We start from the raw sequence: 22,259 nt of genomic DNA on the forward strand, positions 1-22,259 counted from the left end.
TATTTGGATTGCACGCAGAGCTTTAGACGCTCTGAGCAGCTCTTTGGAGGACAGCGGAAAGGGAGCGCTGTCTCCAAACAGAGGGTCGCCCACTGGGTCACTGACGCCATTGCTTTGGCATATCACGCCCAGGGTGTGCCGCCACCCTTGTGGCTACGAGCACACTCTACCAGGAGTGTGGCGGCCTCCTGGGCCCTGACCAATGGTGCCTCTTTAGCAGACATCTGTAGAGCAGTGGGCTGGGCAACACCCAATACCTTCGTGAGGTTCTACAATCTCCGGGTTGAGCCGGTTTCGTCCCGTGTGTTGTCAGGTACAAACAGGTACGTTTGCGGGACAACTGGCCAGGTGTACCGCTTGCGTACATTGCCTTTCCCCTCCTGGAGGGGGAGACATGTGCTTTATACCCCCCGCCATGTGGATGTCCTTCCTCCTTAGTCCTGTGGCAGGCGAATTCGCGGAAAAATTAGATGCCGGCCCAGTACATGTGCTAATAGGCCCAGAACTGGGTAGGTGCTCCACATGCGCTGGTTGCCTGTATGTAACCCCGTGTGATGTATCTTCTGCGAGACGGTTTCCCCATTGGTAAACCTGTGTCTTCCTTGGGCAGAGTCCCCCTCTGCCACCGGTCGCCGTGTTTGTAGAGCTCCATCCTCTCTGGGTAGGACCTACCATGGGGACTTCTCCACATGCGATACTGCCGACAAGACTCGGTAAGACCATGTGATGTATTTCCACACAATTGCCTCCCCTTCAGGCTGGGTGTGATCTCCACGGTGTCTTCCCCTTGGGAAAGGACACCCCCCTGATACGGACATTTATGGCCCCCAGCTGAATGATTTCCACTCTTTTTTGGAGAGAAAAAAGAAGAGAATAGGCCACAGCTGGGGTGGCCTGTCCCCATTTTGGGCAGTTGACTTGTCCCCGAGGTGCGGGAGACTGTACGATACTCCTAGGTGCGCTGGGGAAGGTTACCTGATGGCCAGGTGTGCTGGCTACGAGGCACACTATGGTTTGCCCGTCTCGCAACACCAGTCCATGTAACGCAGTTCAGCTAGTTGTGGCGTTTCATATAGGTAACCCTAGTGTCACTACATCGACACAATGTCGAGTGAGTGACAGATAGGGAATGTCCTGGTTACTTTTGTAACCTCCATTCCCTGATGGAGGGAACGAGACATTGTGTCCCTCCTGCCACAACACTGAACTACCTTCTGAAATGGCTGGGACCATGTCTCGGGCACAAAACCTGAATGAGTGCTTGCGAGCCAGCTCCTTTTATACCTGTATGTCCGGGGGAGTGGCATGCAAATTCCACTCGCCAATTCCCATTGGCCTTTTCTCAAAGATCAGAGGTGTTTGGGGCTCCCAAGGGCGACCCCTAGTCGACGCAACATCTTGTTCCCTCCATCAGGGAACGGAGGTTATGAAAGTAACCAGGACGTTTATGTTGCACTGGCGACTATGGCAGTCTTCTTTAATTTATACTGACACCTATTGGTGTGGATGCAGCTTCACACAAAAGCAATGGATTTCGGTAATCAGTGACTTTGTAAGAATGTCCAATATGGGGGGGGGGGGTACTGAGTGCACCTTTAAGGCACACTGAAAAAAAGATCAGATGGAAATTACATACTGTATGGAAGTTTTTCTTTGCCTTCTAATGATTCACAGTCACATTTGTCCTATCTAATTTTGGCAGCCATTCTCAACACAGAAGTAATTTTGCTTCAGCAAAATAGATGCAGCCATTATCTAGCAGAGGGAGATAAAGCACACCTTTGTTTAATGGAAAACAATAAGACCAATTTTCACCAGCCTAGCAAAGTGTTCAGACACGCTCTGAAGACTCAGTAAACAAATGTAAGGGAAAGTGGAGTCATAAAACTTTGACAGGCATCACACATCAAAGCCAACCATGTCTATTAAATCATTTCAGGGGAAAATCCTTTTCAAATGTGCCATGTGACGCCTGTCAGGGTGTAAATTAAAGGCAGGAAAGTGAACCACAGCCAATGTGGAAAACACTGTAGCCCGCCCCGCTGTGGTTTTCATCACCACATTAAGTATAACATTGAGGAGAAGGTCTCTGAGGTAAGAATATGATTGCAACTTGAAATGTCCAACGTGCCAGGTCATTTCAGAGGAACAGCGATTACAGCAACAGCTACATTGTAATAAGATGGGAGTCTCCTCACTCCTGTATTTACTTAAAATTTGTTTACATTTTTTGTTTGTAAAATTGTCTCTATGTAACAAACAGAACCTTAAGTAAAAAAAAATTAAAATACAAAAGAGTGCTGTGAGTTGCATCTTAATTATGTTGCATTTATTATGCTTATTATGACATTCTGCACACTGTATAATAAATCGCATACCCAGTGTTGACCTTCTCTGGTTATTTAAGTTCAAGTGCAGAGATAATTTCATATAGCAGAGAGTCATTAGGGATTAATGGATTTTTTTTTAAACAAAACAGAGCCAACCCACTAAGTAGTGTTGCATAAGCAGTAATAAGCAGTGAGTTGCTTCTTACCTGTTGGAGCAAAGAGTATTGGATGCAGAATCCTGGGTTGGAGGGAAAGTATTCATCAGAGACAAAGCGGACCAGGATCTGGTTACCCTTGGATACCTGAGGCCCTGGTACCACCTGTGAGCCACACCAGCGACCCAGCACCATCCCTAAAACAGGCTCCTCCACCTCCACATAATCATACCTACAACACCAGGGCACACTGTATTAGGACAAAACCTTCATGAATCGCTATCAATCGTATTCTTTAAGTCATTTTCACCAGATGGGGTGATCAGATCCTAAAAGGGATAGTTCACCCAAAAATGAAATTGCTCTCATCATTTTCTCACTGTCATGCCATCCCAGATGTGTATGACTTTATTTCTTCTGCTGAACACAAATTAAGATTTTTAGAAGAATGTCTCAGCTTTGTAGATCCATATCTTATGGATTACTTTTATGCTGCCTTTATGTGGTTTTTGGAGCTTGAAAGGTCTGGTCACCATTCACTTGCATTGTATAGACCTAAAGAGCTGAAATATTCTTCTAAAAATCTTCGTTTGTGTTCTGCAGAAGAAAGAAAGTCATACACATCTGGGATGACATGAGGGTGAGTAAATGATGAGAGAATTTTCATTTTTGGGAGAACTATCCCTTTAATACAGACAACCATCTACAGTATATCAGACATGTTTAGAAAAATTCTGTCCCACTTTATCTAATCAGCTTAAACCAAAGGAGGCTTAAACACTAAGGGCCATCTGAAAGTCTGCTTGGTCATGTTTGTCAACATTGTAATAATTTTGCAATAATTTTGCATTAATTTACAGTATTTCCCTTTTTTTATCCCCTGGGATATGTGAATTTCACTGTATATGTGCAAATGTATAATGTGTGATAAATAAAATTATAAATTATAATTCTTTTAGAAACTATCACTAAGCTTAGCTTATTTTCTGTAATCTGTAACACTATTACACTGAACAAAATTATAAACGCAACACTTTTGTTTTTGCCCCCATTTTTCATGGGCTGAACTCAAAGATCTAAGACTTTTTCTATGTACACAAAAGGCCTATTTCTCTCAAATATTGTTCACAAATCTGTCTAAATCTGTGTTAGTGAGCACTTCTCCTTTGCCGAGATACTCCATCCACCTCACAGGTGTGGCATATCAAGATGCTGATTAGACAGCATGATTATTGCACAGGTGTGCCTTAGGCTGGCCACAATAAAAGGCCACTCTAAAATGTGCAGTTTTATCACACAGCACAATGCCACAGATGTCGCAAGTTTTGAGGGAGCTTGCAATTGGCATGCTGACTGCAGGAATGTCCACCAGAGCTGTTGCCTGTGAATTGAATGTTCATTTCTCTACCATAAGCCGTCTCCAAAGGCGTTTCAGAGAATTTGGCAGTACATCCAACCGGCCTCACAACCACAGACCACGTGAAACCACACCAGCCCAGGACCTCCACATCCAGCATCTTCACCTCCAAGATCGTCTGAGACCAGCCACCCGGACAGCTGCTGCAACAATCGGTTTGCATAACCAAAGAATTTCTGCACAAACTGTCAGAAACCGTCTCAGGGAAGCTCATCTGCATGCTCGTCTTCCTCATCGGGGTCTCGACCTGACTGCAGTTCGTCGTCGTAACCGACTTGAGTGGGCAAATTCTCACATTCGATGGCGTCTGGCACTTTGGAGAGGTGTTCTCTTCACGGATGAATCCCGGTTTTCACTGTACAGGGCAGATGGCAGACAGCGTGTATGGCGTCGTGTGGGTGAGCGGTTTGCTGATGTCAACGTTGTGGATCGAGTGGCCCATGGTGGCGGTGGGGTTATGGTATGGGCAGGCGTATGTTATGGACAATGAACACAGGTGCATTTTATTGATGGCATTTTGAATGCACAGAGATACCGTGACGAGATCCTGAGGCCCATTGTTGTGCCATTCATCCACAACCATCACCTCATGTTGCAGCATGATAATGCACGGCCCCATGTTGCAAGGATCTGTACACAATTCCTGGAAGCTGAAAACATCCCAGTTCTTGCATGGCCAGCATATTCACCGGACATGTCACCCATTGAGCATGTTTGGGATGCTCTGGATCGGCGTATATGACAGCGTGTCCAGTTCCTGCCAATATCCAGCAACTTCGCACAGCCATTGAAGAGGAGTGGACCAACATTCCACAGGCCACAATCAACAACCTGATCAACTCTTTGCGAAGGAGATGTGTTGCACTGCGTGAGGCAAATGGTGGTCACACCAGATACTGACTGGTTTTCGGACCCCCCCGGACCCCCCAATACAGTAAAACTGCACATTTTAGAGTGGCCTTTTATTGTGGCCAGCCTAAGGCACACCTGTGCAATAATCATGCTGTCTAATCAGCATCTTGATATGCCACACCTGTGAGGTGGATGGAGTATCTCGGCAAAGGAGAAGTGCTCACTAACACAGATTTAGACAGATTTGTGAACAATATTTGAGAGAAATAGGCCTTTTGTGTACATAGAAAAAGTATTAGATCTTTGAGTTCAGCTCATGAAAAATGGGGGCAAAAACAAAAGTGTTGCGTTTATAATTTTGTTCAGTGTACATCGGCTGGAAGAAAATGAAATACAACTAAATATGGTCGAAGTTCCCAGCCAAAGAGAATGATATTCACCATAAGTGTGACTTTAAACGAAACTATTATACTATTATCCCACAACTCGGCATGAAATGATCTGAAGGACGCGTATGCATGTCCCAGAATATTCATCTCCTATGGTCAGTGTGACAGAAAATCTGCCTTCCCTCAAATAATCATAAGCCCTGGCTCTCCTAATTGCTGGACTAAGTACAGGCTCATAACTGGAGAAAGTGGCCAAAAGGAGGGTATGACAATGAAGCCCTGCTGGCAGCGTGTGATGAAGCACACCTGATGCTTTTTGTGCCTCATCACCACTGCCATAAATCCAATATCATGTCCTTCCTGTTGGCCACCAGCTGCTGTTATGAGCCTGGACTTGGGGTAGCAAGGGTCGATGCAGTGATTTGAAAGGTGGTAAAATGTTCTGTCACACCTTTACAGTTAATTCATCACTGTCTCCTATCATTCCGTGTGAAGGATTGCAGGCGATTTACAGCTAAGAGGCATCTAAGTGCAAGTTTAATGCTTTGAAGAGCTCCACAGGAAGCAATGGCAATTAGGTTATTTACAAAGGTACTGTAAACAGACACTCCGACACAGAGACAGCAAGGAAAGATGGGAAAAGTAGAGAGATTATAATATGGGGCAATTGAGAGAAAAACTGAGCTAAAAGGCTTGGGAGAAAATGAAGTGTGAATTAGATTAATGGGGGACTATAGACATTTAAGCTCATACATTCTATTTATCTTTATCTTTTAACCCATTAGGCTTTTCATAAGCTACAATAGCTTTGACCTATAAATCCATTCTCCCAAGCATTTAATGAACTGAATAAGCTATGCACTGAAGAACAGCTAAATGTATTATAACAATCACCCTGATGGCACCTCAGTCCAGAGAGAGGAAATCATGAGAGCTAAATGTATCTTTTATTACACTGTGGTGACGCTAAAATATAATGGACTTTGGGATTAGCAGGTATCCCAAATCACAATTCAACAATGAAGGATTGTTTTGTACAACATTTACTTGAGGGAAATCACAGCTAATCAAATGATATTCAAATTAAATTTACTTCTGAAAAACTGCACAATTTTAATTAGCTGTACAGTAACTTTCTATTAAGCACATATTCCTCTAAACAAAGTACACACACAGCAAACTCACATACTGATACATACAATAAGGGGGGAATTCACTTAAAATTAATTGATCTGCTGATGGCGTTTAATATTTGCAAGTGCTGTTTGTGTTGTTTTAGCACCCAATTAACTAAAGGAATTATGTAAACTAGATAATGATGCAATCATGGCCACACAATTGGGTTTTTGCAATTTGCAATGAGGTAAACATGAATGGATGCAAAGCCACATTTAATCAGAGATGCAAGTGTGTGTATATATAAGAAAAATATTAATATGTGGTGATAAAAATTATTTCCATCAGGCACAAGGGGGTAACAAATTATTCACACATCATCTTTATAAATAGTTTCTGATAAATACAGCATATAATTAAATAAATAAATAAATAAATAAATAATCTCCTCTCTCTTTTCTCTTTCGGCTCTTTTTCTTAGCCATCAACCAATCTGTAATATTTCAGATACAGGTCACACAAGTACACTTTCATCATGATATCCAGCGATATGTCAAGACAGTTTTCTGTGTTGTTTCATGTGTTCCCACTAGGAAAATCATTCATATGCCATATTTATTAATGTTTTCAATTTTTTAGTTTAGAAAACCTGACAAATTACTAACTTCATGTAATAAACATTTTTAAAACATTTGACAAGCATCTGAAAGTTCAATGAAAAGCAGTGTTGTCAGTTGATTACATTTTTTTCTTTTTTGTAGTTAATTGCGATTAATCACAGATTTTGGAAATGCTGAAATTTGACAACATATATACTTATTTTCCAGTCAAAATACATTTATTTCCATCTTAGGAAAGGAAACAGAACAATATGTAACAATATAATGCTTTATTAACATTTTCCAAACAAAGCCTTCCATAGAATAAAGATGCACTAACATAGCACCAATTCAAGTAACATTAAACATTTTCCAAAGTTTAAGTGGGAGTTTGACTAATTGAAAGAGCTATTCTCCCCATATGTTGCATATTCATTGCAATGAGCATTAAAATCTCTTTAACTCTCATCCTCCACCAGCAGTTGTGAAGCTGCATACATGACTCATGTCAGAGCATCAACGGCAGCGTAAAAAATAAAATAAAATCTCATTCTGCATTTTGGTGATAGTTAAGACTTGGCATGCTTTTGTGGTAATTTAAATGTGCCTTACTTAGGCTGAAAAATACTTTATTTCTATCACAAGTTCCATTTGGGCTTGTTTTGTGCATAAAATGATGGAGAAAGGACATCTTAGAGCTATTTGGTCACTGACAGGGAAACGCTGTAGTGTATGTTTTGAGAAGTGTGCATCAGTCTAATGCCTCCAGGCAGACACATGGACACATTACAAAGGTTCCGCTCTTCCAACCAGTGTTTGTGCTGGTTTATGCTATATTAATGGTAATTGCGTTAATCGCGATTAAGAAAAATTAACGTGTTAAACTTTTTTAATTAATCGCATGCGTTAAAACGTTATTTCTGACAGCTCTAATTAAAATAATTTTTTTTATGACCCACAGGGTTGGCACTTTGGTGTCCCACACAACATACAAAAATGTATCTAGCTACAACAACTGCTGTCATAATCACTAGAAAATGTACACACACTTCCTTATTAACTAAAGTTTATTTACCACCTACTTTCTGTGGTGGGTAATATGTTAACTGTGCCAGGAAAATAGTGCTGACATTAGAATCCAGCGCATTCTATAAAAAAGCCTTATTTAGATAGAAAAGAGGTGTTTTGCACTGTAAAGAATGGCAGTGACTTTAAAACCACAAGCTAAAGTGGCACAACTGTTTAGTAAATTCACCCCATAGTCTTTCTACATCTCTCATGACCTTCTTTTAGGCTCAAAATTACAGCCTTTTAGTTTGGCCTGAATACAGTGGCCTAAACTTCTTTTTTAATAAAGGAAAGAAAAAAAAACAGCTTGAGTTGAGGTTGTGTTATTCCTGCCTGGATGGCCTCAACGTTCCTGCAGTATTTAATAAAGGCTGGTTTCAGTGGCTGCTGCCAAAGCCTGGTACTAATCATTTGATTGGACAGGCATACTTCCCCTTTTTGGCTTTTTGAAGACATTGTTTACTTTTCGCCTAGCCTGACACTAACGCTTCAAACCGCATTCAGTGAAAACAACAAGGCCATCATGTGCCACACTAAAAAAAGACACACTCGCTGGCATGTTAAACAGACACTGGAGCCTTGATTTTCTGACACATACAGCTTTGATTTCCAGTAAGCCAATACATGAGGGGAAAAGGCCTGGGGGATGAAAGCTCTCTGGTGAATCTTTGTACATGGACTCACTGTTGTGAGGTGTCACACAACAATGGTTTTGATTGTAATTCAATATTAGTTATGATAAAAGCAATACTAGCTCACACTCTGTTGGGTAAAGAAATATCACATACTGGGTAAAGATAAAACATGAACTTGATACTTTATTGATATTAATATATATAAATTGGTCAGCTTTTTCTCAATTTGTGTTTCTATTCTCTCTCAGAACACCCCCCACAGCATCGGGATTTGTCTTGTTCCCAATGACACTATACGCAGATGGCTCATCAATAATGTAAAGTGCTTTCACTTGTACCAGGTTTGTATGCATACATTCACACAAACTATGTGAGAACCTCAAGTAGGACATCCTGTAACAGAAGCATGAGAGAGCCACAAATATCTTGGCTCATTATTGGAAAACAAGCACAGAATATTGAAATCAAATGTTTAAAAACAAGCTATGTAGAGATTTCAGCTAACTGCTCATGAACTAGTTAAAAAATACCACATCTATTTATAGATTTAAAAAATGAATAGATTTACTGTGTGCTTATTTAAAGGGATAGTTTACTCAAAAATGGAAATTCTGTCATCCTTTGCACATTATCATCAATTAAAATTTCATTTTTGTTGGCTAAAATTATATGCCATTTTAGTAGGAGTAAAACTGACTAAAATGAATAAATATGACATGATGAAATATTGACTAAATTTAAGGGACATTTTCATCAAAAGACTGTGAAAATGAACACTGGGATGAGTAAATGATGACAGAATTTTCATTTTTTGGGTTAACTAATGTGATGTTTTAAGCAAAGGATGCTTAAAACATCACATTAAAGAGGTTTTGCTATGGATTTCAAGTTAAAATTATGGCAAAGGACATTGATAAAGACAACAATAGCTTATTTTTTACACTTGATCCATTCAAAAACTCAATTTGACAATTTGAGGTGCATCAATTTATGCCTACAGATGGAACTTTTGAATTCTATATTCTATTGAAATTTCAGTGGAACTCCTTATCAATCAATATAAAACTCAGTGTATATTTTTGTACCTCAAAATAATATACTGTTGAACACAATCCAAAACCCTTATAGTTATCACTATATCTTATTTCTTATTTGCCCTTAAAAGCCCCTTGTGGTCATTTCAAAGGCAGAACCCAACATTGTAAAATTTCCTAAGAAGTACAGGAAATCCTGCCCAGTTTTCTTATCGGCCTGAACAAACAGAAAGGATGATGAGACAGTTGTGTAGTGGCCTGTCTGCTTTCTGGGCTGGGCTTTGCTGGCGGCTGTGTGATAGGATTCAGCATGCAGCTTTTATTACAGTTTATTTCAGCCCAGCCACTTTGATTAGATCCAAACAGAAGGGTCTTTTTTCTTCATTCAGCTGGCATAAGATCATCATACCAATGTGTATTAATGCCTTTCCCATTCATACTTTTGAAAACAGATGTGTGCAGTGTATGGTGGTTATGAATAGTTAAACAAAAGCTAAATACAAATACAAATAAAGTTGTATAGTTTGTGTGCATGTGGGTGTATGTGTGTGAATGTAGACTACATTTAGGGATTTTATACATATGGGTAAGCATGATGCTTTATAGCTGTGAGTGGATGCTTGTGAGCTATTTAAAGTATACAGTAACAATTACTTTTAAATAGGGCTGTTAATTCTTTAAACATTTCAGTTAAATTAATTATAATTGCTGATTAACAAATGCAAATTAATCATATTGATATTTGCTGAGAAAACTTCTCCAATGAAGATAATTTAAAGACATTACACACAGTGGCAAGAAAAAGTATGTGAATCCTTTGGAATTACCTGCATTTAAGTATTCATTTGTCTTAAAATCTGATTTGATTTTCATCTAAGGTACAATAATTAACAAACACGATCTGTTTTAACTATTATCACAAATGATTGTATTGTTCATTTACATACTGAATACATCATTCAAACATTCACATTCAACAAATGACAAAAGCTAATTAGAGTCAGGAGTTGGAAAACCTGGTATCCAATTAATGAAACGAGATTGGAGGTGTGGGTTAGAGCTACTTTGACTTATAAAAAGCACTCAAACATTTTGAGTTTGCTATTCACAAGAAGCATCTGCTGACGTGGACCGTGCCTCGCAAAAAAGAGATCTCAGAAGACCTACAATCAAGAATTGTTGCATTACATAAAGCTAGGGTTACAAAGTTATCTTGAAGAGCTTAGATATTCATCTGTCCACAGTTGTCTATAAATGGAGACGATTTAGTACTGTGGCTACTCTCACTAGAAGTGGGTACACTGCAGAATGCTCAATGAGGTTAAAAAGAACCCTTGAGTGACAGCTATAGACTTGAAGGAATAATTAGAACTGGTTAACATCTCTCTTCATGAGTTTACTATATGAAAAAAATTAAAAATAAAAATGGCATGGTGTCCATGGTAGGACACCACAAAGGAAAAATAGGAAAAATAGAAAAAATGTTTTGTGGACTGATGAATTTAAGGTTGAATTGTTTGGAAAAAACACTCAGCACTATGTATTGTGTAAAAAGGTCACCGCATACCAACATAAAATCATCATCCCAAAGGTGAAGTACGGTGGAGGGAGCATCATGATTTGGGGCTGCTTTGAGGCCTGGACCGCACATTGTGCTTTGTCTACACATGTGACTTTGATAAAGATGAGATCACATTTTATGACCAATTAATGCAGAAAACCAGCTAATTCCAAAGGGTTCACATAATTTTTCTTGACACTGTAATTGTGGCAGATGAGTACATCATTGGACAGACCCCACAAAAAGTAGCATTAGAAGTCAATACTTGTTTTTGTTGTATTTCCATATTATTGATCAAAAGCCTATAACTGGCCTACAGTCAGTGTTTGGTAGTAATGGACAACGTGTAATCTGGATTAGGCAATCACATAAAAATAAATAAATAAAATAAAATAAAAAAAAGTACTTCAAATACTTGTAATCAAGATTTAAATGTGTGTAACCTCTTTATTGATTGCATATTTAGAGTCAAGACTGATAGGTAATTTATTCGATAAGGAATGTACTTACAGGTCAGGGGGCATGATTAATTGTATTTTTTGTTTTTATTAATTGCTTTTTAATATAAAATAATCATACTATATTAATATATTAAATTGACAGCACTACGTTTGAATAGTTATCTCAGACTACAAATCCAGTCCATTCCAATTAATTGCTTTCAGACACAAAAACATACATAGACACAGTTAAACCACACATACATAAAACATCTCTCTTTAGGTTACATCCAACAATAACTCTACTCTCCTTACCCAAGGCTACAACCGCTGATGTAAACAAAGTGGATGGGTAACTTCAAATTCATATAGGAAAATCTAGATTTATGTTCTGCTATGTGCACCTACTGTATGTTCTAATAATGTTCGATCTGCCAGATGTGCCCATGCAAAGGGAACAAGGGCACATTTAATTAAGCATATTTATGTACTTCAGATATTAGAGGCATGTTTAATATTGAACTGATCTTAGATAAGTGTGATTGCAAAGGGGTCATCGAAAGCAGTGTTGCCTAGTGTGCTGTTAACATAGAGCCACAAGGAGGAGCTCTATAAGTAACACTTTTCATAATTATTTTTTTAAACCCAGTGAACTTGAATATTATATTATTTTAATAATAATAATGTTAAGTAAATAAATTATTATAGAAATATATCATTGTATAATAATAATTATCATTATAAATATTATTATTATTTAATAGTAATTTATTTCTTTAATAATTTCTTAACTTACTATGCAGTCCTGGTAAACCCTCAAGCCTTTTTTCAAACCAATTTCAGCGGAAGCTTTTATTTTGAAAACTGAAGGGATGGAAGTTTCTGTTGTTGGAATTTAAGTTGACAACAGTCTTTTAACGCATTGAAATGCTCTCATCTGCCTTGCTGTAAAAAAAAAAAAAAAAAAAAAAAAAAACACAATCCGCTATCATGGGATTATTTTAAATGCGTATAGCAAATTGTAGTGGCCAAACATAGAGATATGTGAAATTACACAAATGTGAAATAAAAGTAAATCTGGGGCGCTTTTAATAATGCGCTCAGTGCACAATAGCACACCTAACCGAACTCTGCGCACATCTGTTACTCAGGGCACCAGATAGATAGAGTTTGTGTGTATGGAGCACAGAATCACACTGAAATCACATGTGTAATACAATGAGCCTGTTGTATTTAAGAAAGCACTCTACACTACAGAAAAAATCTGTGCACATAGACACAGCACAGCGGGCAGCACACTGAGACTATTTATTTAATTAAATCGCAGCCCTAGCGGTTTGAAAATCTCACTGGGTCATATCGCGATTTCGATTTTATTTTCGGTTAATGGTATTTAAAGGAATAGTTCACCCAAAAATTCTAATTCTCTCATCATTAACTCACCCTCATGCCATCACAGATGTGTATGACTTTTTCTTCTGTTGAACATAAATAAAGATTTTTTGAGGAATATTTTAGCTCTGTAGGTCCTCACAATGCAATTTCCAAAAGAATGTAAAGACAGCATAAAAGTAATCCACACGACTCCAATGGTTAAATCCATGTCTTCAGAAGCGATATTATAGGTGTAGGTGAGAAACAGATCAATATTTAAATCCTCTTTTACTATTAATCTCCACTTTCACATTCTTCTTTTATTTTTGCCAATTTGCATTCTTTGTGCATATCGCCACCTACTGGAAAATAATTTATTACCCACACCAATCATATCGCTTCTGAAGACATGGATTAAACCACTGGAGTCTTATGGATTACTTTTTTTCTGCTTTTATATGCTTTTCGCAACTTAAAATTTTTGGTCACCATTCACTTGCATTGTATGGACTACAGAGCTGAAATATTCTTCTAACAATCTTCATTTGCATAAGATTTTTTTCTAATCAGTGGAATTTTGTAAATAAAATATACTAATAAAAGTATGAATGAAACATGTCAGTACATTTTTTGGTTTGTTTAAAAAAGGACCAATTATTGGATTGCATTTGCACTTCTAAAAAGACTTTAAAATGTCATTTAAAAAGTCTGTCTGTGTAAATGTGCCTTTTGCAAGAATTGGATTGAAATTATCTCTAATTTGTCATATCTGTTTCAAATCTGAAGTTATCTCATATTTTGGCAATAAATGCATATAAAATGCATTCCTTATTTCCTAATATTTCTTTTTCAAAAGTAAGAATCGTTAATGGAATCATCAGCAGAATCCTTAAATTCCTTACAATTCCCATTCCTACTCATTAATGTGTCAAGCTCTCAGATTTTTTAAATCTGTTCTTCTCAATAATTTCATGCCAGTCTTGATGTAATATTGAAACCCGTCTGCTAAATCAACTGCCATCTTCCGCTTGTGCCAGATGGTCACAGTTTGGTATTCCTGAAAAGCAGATAGTTTAACATCTGTTTTATTTTGTCAGGTACCATGAAGACATGGCAATTATGAAATGTATTTAAAGCTTTTTAATATTGAGTCCACACGAGTAATAAAGATTGCCTAAATAGTCCTTCAGCACGCTGTAAAAAATTTCAACCATCTTGCTTTCAAGTAAAATCACCACTTTGATACTCAAAATTAAGTTAAACTCTGAAAACTCATAAAATCGAGTAGAAATGACAGAAATTATTACAATCCATTTAATTATATAAGTTAAATGGATGGGAACAAACATGTTATAATGAGGAAAACATTTTTTTTTTCTCACTATAATTGTGAAATAATTGTGAACATAATGCAATAATGGTTACAGGTTTCTTAAGCTTGAATAGCTAATTTTTGTTAAGATTAATTCAATGTTAAGATATGATTCTATATGTTAAGATATGGGCTTTCACCAATGTGCATGTGCAGTGTGGCCAGTGACTAAAGGGTCAGGGTGTCTTACTTGCAAATGCCGTCCTCTGCGTCCTCCAGACCAAACTGCTGATCAAAGGACAGCTGGATCCTGGAACCTTCAGCGACTGCCACCAGCCTCCACACTATAACTGTATTCCTGGGATATGTGTTGGGGAAGTCTGGACTGTGAATAATTCCATCCCCAGTGACACTGAGGACCTTCTCATGTTGAGACTCTTGAACTCCTACAGAGGAAAATGAATAGGGTTTATTGCATTGTTTATAAGCCTGCATAACTTATCAAAGCTGAGCAAGAACAGGTCTGACATATTACAGTCATTTGAGAATACTTTTTTTTTTTTTTTTTCAGAATGCTTATTAACACCAAATAGGATTTAGCTGCTAGTGTGTTACATCAAGACACAAATAAAATGGATTATGGAGGAAAGTCTATGGAGGCAGTGCACTGTGCGATTTGATTGGGCATGGGCAACACTAAATCACTGATCACACAAAGCAAGGAATGAACCAAACTCAAGGACTCTGTTTTTTATTGAGCATTAATCATTTGAAACTCTGATATATTAAGGAGGAAATAAAAGGGAAATGTGAAAATGATTTTTTTAAGTCAATATCAATAAATTAGCCAAAGGAATGATATACAGTTTGCAAACACAGCATACTTGAACCTAATGAACGTCTGTGTATCAACGCAATATTTTGCTTTGATGTTGCTTCTCCGTAATAGTTTTCCATTCAAACAGACAGGAAATATCAGTCACAGGGGGCTATATAAAGTGTTATTTACAGAGGACGCGAGAGCTGGCGATGACATTTCTAGTTGCAACAGTGAAATGGGCGATAAATCATGGTTGAAAATCATCGTTTGGGTGGTCAAACCTCAAGAACATAAACTCAGCAAAAAAAGAAACATCCCTTTTTCAGGACACTGTATTTTAAAGATAATTTTGTAAAAATCCAAATAACAGATCTTTATTGTAAAGGGTTTTCCATGGTTGTTCAATGGTCGTTAAGACACTAACAGCTTACAGACAGTAGGCAATTAAAGTCACAGTTATAAAAACTTAGGACACTAAAGAGACCTTTCTACTAACTCTGAAAAACACCAAAAGAAAGATGCCCAGGGTCCCTGCTCATTTGCGTGAACATGCCTTAGGCATGCTGCATGGAGGCATGAGGACTGCAGATGTGGCCAGGGCAACAAATTGCAATGTCCATACTGTGAGACACCTAAGACAGTGCTACAGGGAGACAGGAAGGACAGCTGATCATCCTCGCAGTGGCAGACCACGTGTAACAACACTTGCACAGGATCGGTACATCCAGATCACACACCTGTGGGACATGTACAGGATGGCAAAAACAACTGCTCGAGTTACACCAGGAATGCACAATCCCTCCATCAGTGCTCAGACTGTCCACAATAGGCAAGAGAGGCTGGATTGGGGGCTTGTAGGCCTGTTGTAAGGCAGGTCCTTACCAGACATCACCGGCAACAACGTCGCCTATGGGCACAAACCCACCATCGCTGGACCAGACAGGACTGGCAAACAGTGCTCTTCACCGACGAGTCGCAGTTTTGTCTCACCAGGGGTGATGGTCGGACTCACATTTATCATTGAAGGAATGAGCGTTACACCGAGGCCTGTACTCTGGAGCGGGAGCGATTTGGAGGTGGAGGGTCCATCATGGTCTGGGGTGGTGTGTCACAGCATCATCGGACTGAGCTTGTTGTCATTGCAGGCAATCTCAATGCTGTGCGTTACAGGGAAGACATCCTCCTCCCTCATGTGGTATCCTTCCTGCAGGCTCATCCTGACATGACCCTCCAGCATGACAATGCCACTAGCCATACTGCTCGTTCTGCAAGACAGGAATGTCAATGTTCTGCCATGGCCAGCGAAGAGCCCAGATCACAATCCCATTGAACACGTCTGCGACCTGTTGGATCGGAGGGTGAGGGCTAGGGCCATTCCCCCCAGAAATGTCTGGGAACTTGCAAGTGCCTTGGTGGAAGAGTTGGGTAACGTCTCACAGCAAGAACTGGCAAATCTTATGCAGTCCATGAGGAGGAGATGCACTGCAGTACTTAATGCAGCTGGTGGCCACACCAGATACTGACTGTTACTTTTGATTTTGACCCCCACCCCCCCTTTGTTCAGGGACACATTATTCCATTTCTGTTAGGTACATGTCTGTGAAACTTGTTCAGTTTATGTCTTAGTTGTTGAATCTTTTTATGTTCATACAAATATTTACACATGTTAAGTTTGCTGAAAATAAAAGCAGTTGAAAGTGGGAGGACGTTTCTTTTTTTGCTGAGTTAATTATTCCATTACAATTGATTCTACTTTGAAGAGGTCTGATAGTTTTAACAGTCTTGGAAAGAACAAGGCCTGAAAAGGAACTTTTGATGTAATTTTGAGCCAATTGCTTCTGGTTTTACAGGGTGGGAGAGGTATGCCAAGACTTTAGTCTTGTTTAAAAGTTCAGAAATTATTACATACTGATTCACTCTCTCCCTGTTATGACAAGACTTTTTTAAATTGTTGCTCCTGAGTGGAAGAAACTATAATGACTTTCTCAATAAAGCACCCATAAAAACACCCTCTACCTGCAGCTCTGCCAAAGGGTAGAAAATGAGCTCTTAGAACACAATGCCAATTTCCAAGTCTCCTTCTACAGGTGCTGTTGCACTTGAGCCAACATTTCACAAGAGTTACCACACAGCACAGTGGACGAGAACTAATAAAAACCTACCCTGGATATACTTGGTCATTATAGAAACAATCAGAGATCAACCAATATTCATTTTTTATGACAACATTATTTTTATATATTCGTAAGTGTCTAACAAACAGATTATTCATCACTAAAATCTGAAGGTGGAAAGTCTGCTTTACAAGATTAATATTGCGCAGTCAACAAATTTATTTAACCCATTTTATTGCCAAAATACAACTGAACAAGTCTTTTCACTTAATTAATGTGTCTTAAGTCTTTTGTAATCCCTATGTGTTCATCTTTGTTTTTGGCTCCTGAAAATAACGTGACAGTGCCGACATTTTTACAAAATTATTTTACATGGGTTTTCACCAACATAGTCTCATGGAATGAACGTTACTAAAACTACATTTTTGCAAACTGAGTTTTATGTGCCATTTTCTCTGTTTTGCTGCAGTTTCCTGGTGAAATGAACACTAGATGCGCTACAACAACTGTCCGTTTTATTCAATTTCATACAAATCATGAGTACAACAGCTGATTATGATTGTATAAACAATTATTTTTCACACTATTACTAACACACTGCTATGTTATGATATCGAAACACTTTTGCTTGCATCATTTGAAAAACCATATATTTTAATGCTTGTATTACAAACCCACCTACATTTACACACATATTCCAACATGATTAGCTTGTGCGGTAGAGAGCTCACCTGATAGAGAGTTGGACTTTGGATTCAGAGACTGAGCCTCGAGCCCAACCAAGCATGCTTGGAGTGAAAATGAAGCGAAAGTGTCATAGAAGTGACATAAAATGACATGGTTGCTCCAGAAAATGTGCTTTTCATGTCACATTTGCTTTTAGGTTTAGGTGTTGGTTTAGAGTAAGGATGTCTGTTTTGTTCATCTATCATTTATCTTTTAGGACACTTTTGGTGAGGTTTAGGCTAAAGTTTTAGGTCAGGGAGGTACTGTATGTTTTACTCATTAAAACATCCAACTAATATTCACTTTAAAAACCTTGTCTGATTACAACATAATTTCACTCGCTTTTGGCGCCCCCGCTGGACATTTCACTGGGAAAATGCAGCCAAATGTGTAATGAAGCACATAATTTTGGTTTGCAAAAATGTTGCGATTGTAACATAAATTTCATGAGATCAGGCTGATTTTCACGTATCACTGCAGTTCTAAGATGAAATGTCCACAGAGTGGTGCTAAAAGAAAGTACAATTTTTCCCAAATAGAAAAGGTTTTTAAAGTTAATTCTCTATCTAGTTTTAAATCAACAAAACTTACCTCCCTACCCTTAACCTTAAACCTAAACCTAACAGATATTGTAATAAAAAGCAAAAGTGGCATGAAAAATGCAATAGCTGAAGCAACCACATCACTTTGTGGCGCTTCTATGACACTTTCAGCTCACGTGTTGACTTGCTCTTCAGGACTCGTATTTCAGTCCTTTGCATTCCAAGTGCAACCCTCTACAAGTTGAGCTCATTCACAATTTAAAGAAACTTGTAAATGTAGCTGGATATGTAACGCAAACATACAAATGTATCACCTTACAAGATATGTGCTATAGTAAAAGTCTTCTGATGTCATGAGATAGCACTGTGTGAGGAACAGGGCAAAGGTAAGTGTTTATGAACTGATAATCTGCCGTTTTACTTAGTAAATAAAAGTAAATAAAAGTCATTGTCTAAGTAAAATTACAACGAGCCACATAAAAATAATTTTGCAAAAAGGTATAGTAACGTGATTCTGTGAGACCAGGTTGACTTTATCAATGAACTAGATATTAAAGAACCAAACAGTACAGTGGAAAAGTGTAAATATTGGTTAAAATATCAGTCACACTGATTATGGGTCTATTTCTAGAAACTCGTAGGATTCATAGAAAGGGATGCTTGTTTCCTTCCAATAAAGGTTTATTGAATTCTTCTGGATTGTGTTCTACCTTATCCTGTTGTACTTGGTTCAGAAAAGATGTTTGATGTAAACAGACAGCTGTTGAAATGCAACACCAGTGCTGGTTTTTACAGGCCTGTTACATTCAGAGCCCACCCAAGGGACATGCACACAGATTTTCTTTCACACTTCACTCCCCGAACATACGCACACACACTCAAAGCTCAGTCAAGCTGTGTGGCAAAGCCACAGTGTCAATAGCTATTCTCATCTGACACAGTGATGATACAAGATCTTGAATGTCCTTCCCTGTCTATCTAAATTCTACGACAACAGAACTATTCACCTAAAAATATAAGGAGAAACATTTTCATATGCTGTAGGATGTGCAGGCATCAACGCTTAGGGAGTGATAAGCTATCAACAAATGACAGTCATTGCTTCTCAAACCGACAACAGATAATTAACTTGTTAGCTGTTGCAGAGCTTAAGGGGATAGTTAACCCAATAATGAAAATTCTCTCATCATTTGCTCATCCTCATACCATCCCAGATGTGTATGACTTTCTATATTCTACTGAACACAAATGAAGATTTTTAGAAGAATATTTCAGCCCTGTATGTGCATACAATGCAAGTGAATAGTGACCAAAAGTTTGAAGCTCCAAAAGGACATAAAGGCAGCATAAAAGTAATCCATAAGACTTCAGAGGTTAAATCCATATTTTTAGAATCAATATAAGTGTGGGTGAGAAACAGAACAATATTTAAGTCCATCTTTACTATAAATCTCCAATTTCACTTTCACATTCTTCTTTTGCTTTTGGGAATTCACATTCTTCGTGCACATCGCCACCTACAGGGCACTTAGGTGAATTTAAAGTAAAAAAAGGATTTAAATATTGATCTGTTTCTCACCCACACCTAACATATAGATTCTGAAGATATAGATTTAACCACTGGAATCATATGGATTACTTTTATGCTGCCTTAATGTACATTTTGGAGCTTCAAAATGTTGGTACCCCTTCACTTGTATTGTATTGACCTACAGAGCTGAAAAATTATTCTAAAAATCAATGTGAACATAAGCCACCATCGATGTGAACATAAGTCACCGTCGATGTGATCTTTTCATATCTTATGTTTTTTTGGATTAGGATTGGCAATGACTTGCACTAGACGGCCAAAAGTATGTGGACACCCAAACACCATTCACATATTTGCTTGTTGAACATTACATTTCAAATCCGCAGGCATTAATCCCGTCCTTTGTTGCTATAAATCCACTTTCTTCACTGTAATTAATGGAATTGTCAGTTAATGGAATGGTCATCACCTTCTTAATTAGAAGGTGATGAGCACAAACGTTTGGCAATGTGGTTCATTTACTCCTCCATGGTCTGCATGACAGGTTTCATCTTAAGCAGCAGTTAATCCTAATGTTTCAGGAGTCAGTGAAAGAGTAATGACTGTGAACCTATGGAGCACTGGTTAGTTCTGGGGAACCGCTTTAACCCCGAGGTGTGTCCACAACCAGAGATTGAAATCTGATAAAAAAAAAAAAAAAGGAACAGGCCAGAGAAGAAAATCAGTTTAGATCATCAAAATTCAATATGTTTGGCTAAGACTCTGTATATGACTCTTAAAATTCATAAAATTCTGCAGGGGAAAAAGAAGACTGATACAATTTTTCTCTGTAAACATGACAGTGGATACTTTGATGTCTATTTCTCATGATGTGATTATTTGCACTACGGGGAGGAGATGTGAAAGACAATACTTATGCTACTTTTAAACAGACAAAAGTTATACACATCCAAAAGAAAACCCACCCAAAATCTGTGCTCGACACGCAGAAACCTGGCATGCCCTGCAAACAACAGCTTGCTAAAAGAATAGACACCTTGTCAGTGTTAGTGAGCTAAATCAAGATCGCTCTTGCTCTCTGGAGTTGAGGAGCATTTTGTGCGAAACATATCCAACCAAAAGAGCCTGCGGCCTGCGGCATGGTGTTGAACACCTCAGATCTGCTTGCCACACAAGCTTAAACCCTTTATGGACTCAGTTATATAAACAGATGATGAGTTGGCTGCAGCTGCCAAAGTCTTTGATGTTTCTTGAAACACGAAAGAAAGGAACTTTTTCAGCATTTACTCAGCATGTTACAGCATTTGCCCACCTGACTGACAGCTTCTTGTCAGGGTCTGTATTATTGTTTATAATTCACGTAGGATTCTGGTGTTAAGGCAAGCCTTCTCTTATTGAGGCCTACACTGTAAAAAGTGGTAAACTGCAACTGTTACCTTAAAGGGATAGTTCACCCCAAAATGTTGAATCCTCTCATCCTTTACTCACCCTCATGCCATCCCAGATGTGTATGACTTCCTTTCTTTTGCAAAACACAAAAGATTTTTAGAAAAATATTTCAGCTCTGTTGGTCCTTTCAATGCAATTGAATGGTGACCAGACTTTTGAAACTCAAAAAATCATATAAAGGCCACATAAAAGTAATCCATAAGACTCTAGTGGTTAAATCCATATCTTCAGAAGCGATAAAATAGGTGTGGGTGAGAAACTGATCAAAACAGAAAGAAAGTCATACACATCTGGGATGGCTTGAGGGTAAGTAAATGAGAGAATTAAAATTTTTCTGTGAACTTTTCCAATAAAAAGCTATTTCAACCTGATTTAACCCTTAAAATTAGTTTTGTTGGTTTAATCCAATATATTTAGGTTGGTTAAGTGATGTTAATATTTTTAGTGAGTTAATTTAGCTGTTAATATAAACAAGTCACACAAGTTAATTTAGATGTTACCGAATGGAGCTGTAAAAAGTAAAAACATGCAGTTGTTATCTTAAAGCACAATTTCAACCCAAACTGACCCATAACATTACTTTTACTGGTGTAACCTAATGAAGCAGGCTGATTCTGCACGTGTCAAGTAAATTTGATTTAAAAAACAATTAACATGAAATGTATAAAAATTACAGATATTTTATATTTGAATTGTATAAAAAAATATTGGGTACACACAATACATTTAAGAGAGAAGACAACTATTTTATCTGTGCAATTATGTGATTTAATTTACGGACACCAATTCATTTGA

General features: G+C 38.1%; 1 protein-coding gene across 2 annotated transcripts in view; it reads right to left on the reverse strand.

Moving 5' to 3' along the window:
• LOC127412921 (platelet-derived growth factor C-like) overlaps positions 1 to 22,259 on the reverse strand; it is a 120,797-nt gene that overhangs the window by 49,807 nt on the left and 48,731 nt on the right. For both annotated transcript variants that reach the window (XM_051649643.1, XM_051649645.1), the window contains exons 2-3: positions 14,533 to 14,728; positions 2,537 to 2,717 (exon numbers count right to left, since the gene is read on the reverse strand). In XM_051649643.1, the coding sequence (XP_051505603.1) occupies positions 2,537 to 2,717; positions 14,533 to 14,728 (377 nt within the window). The remainder of the gene's footprint in view (positions 1 to 2,536; positions 2,718 to 14,532; positions 14,729 to 22,259) is intronic.

This window comes from Myxocyprinus asiaticus, chromosome 22 (assembly GCF_019703515.2).
Source record: "Myxocyprinus asiaticus isolate MX2 ecotype Aquarium Trade chromosome 22, UBuf_Myxa_2, whole genome shotgun sequence".
Taxonomy (NCBI): Eukaryota; Metazoa; Chordata; class Actinopteri; order Cypriniformes; family Catostomidae; genus Myxocyprinus; species Myxocyprinus asiaticus.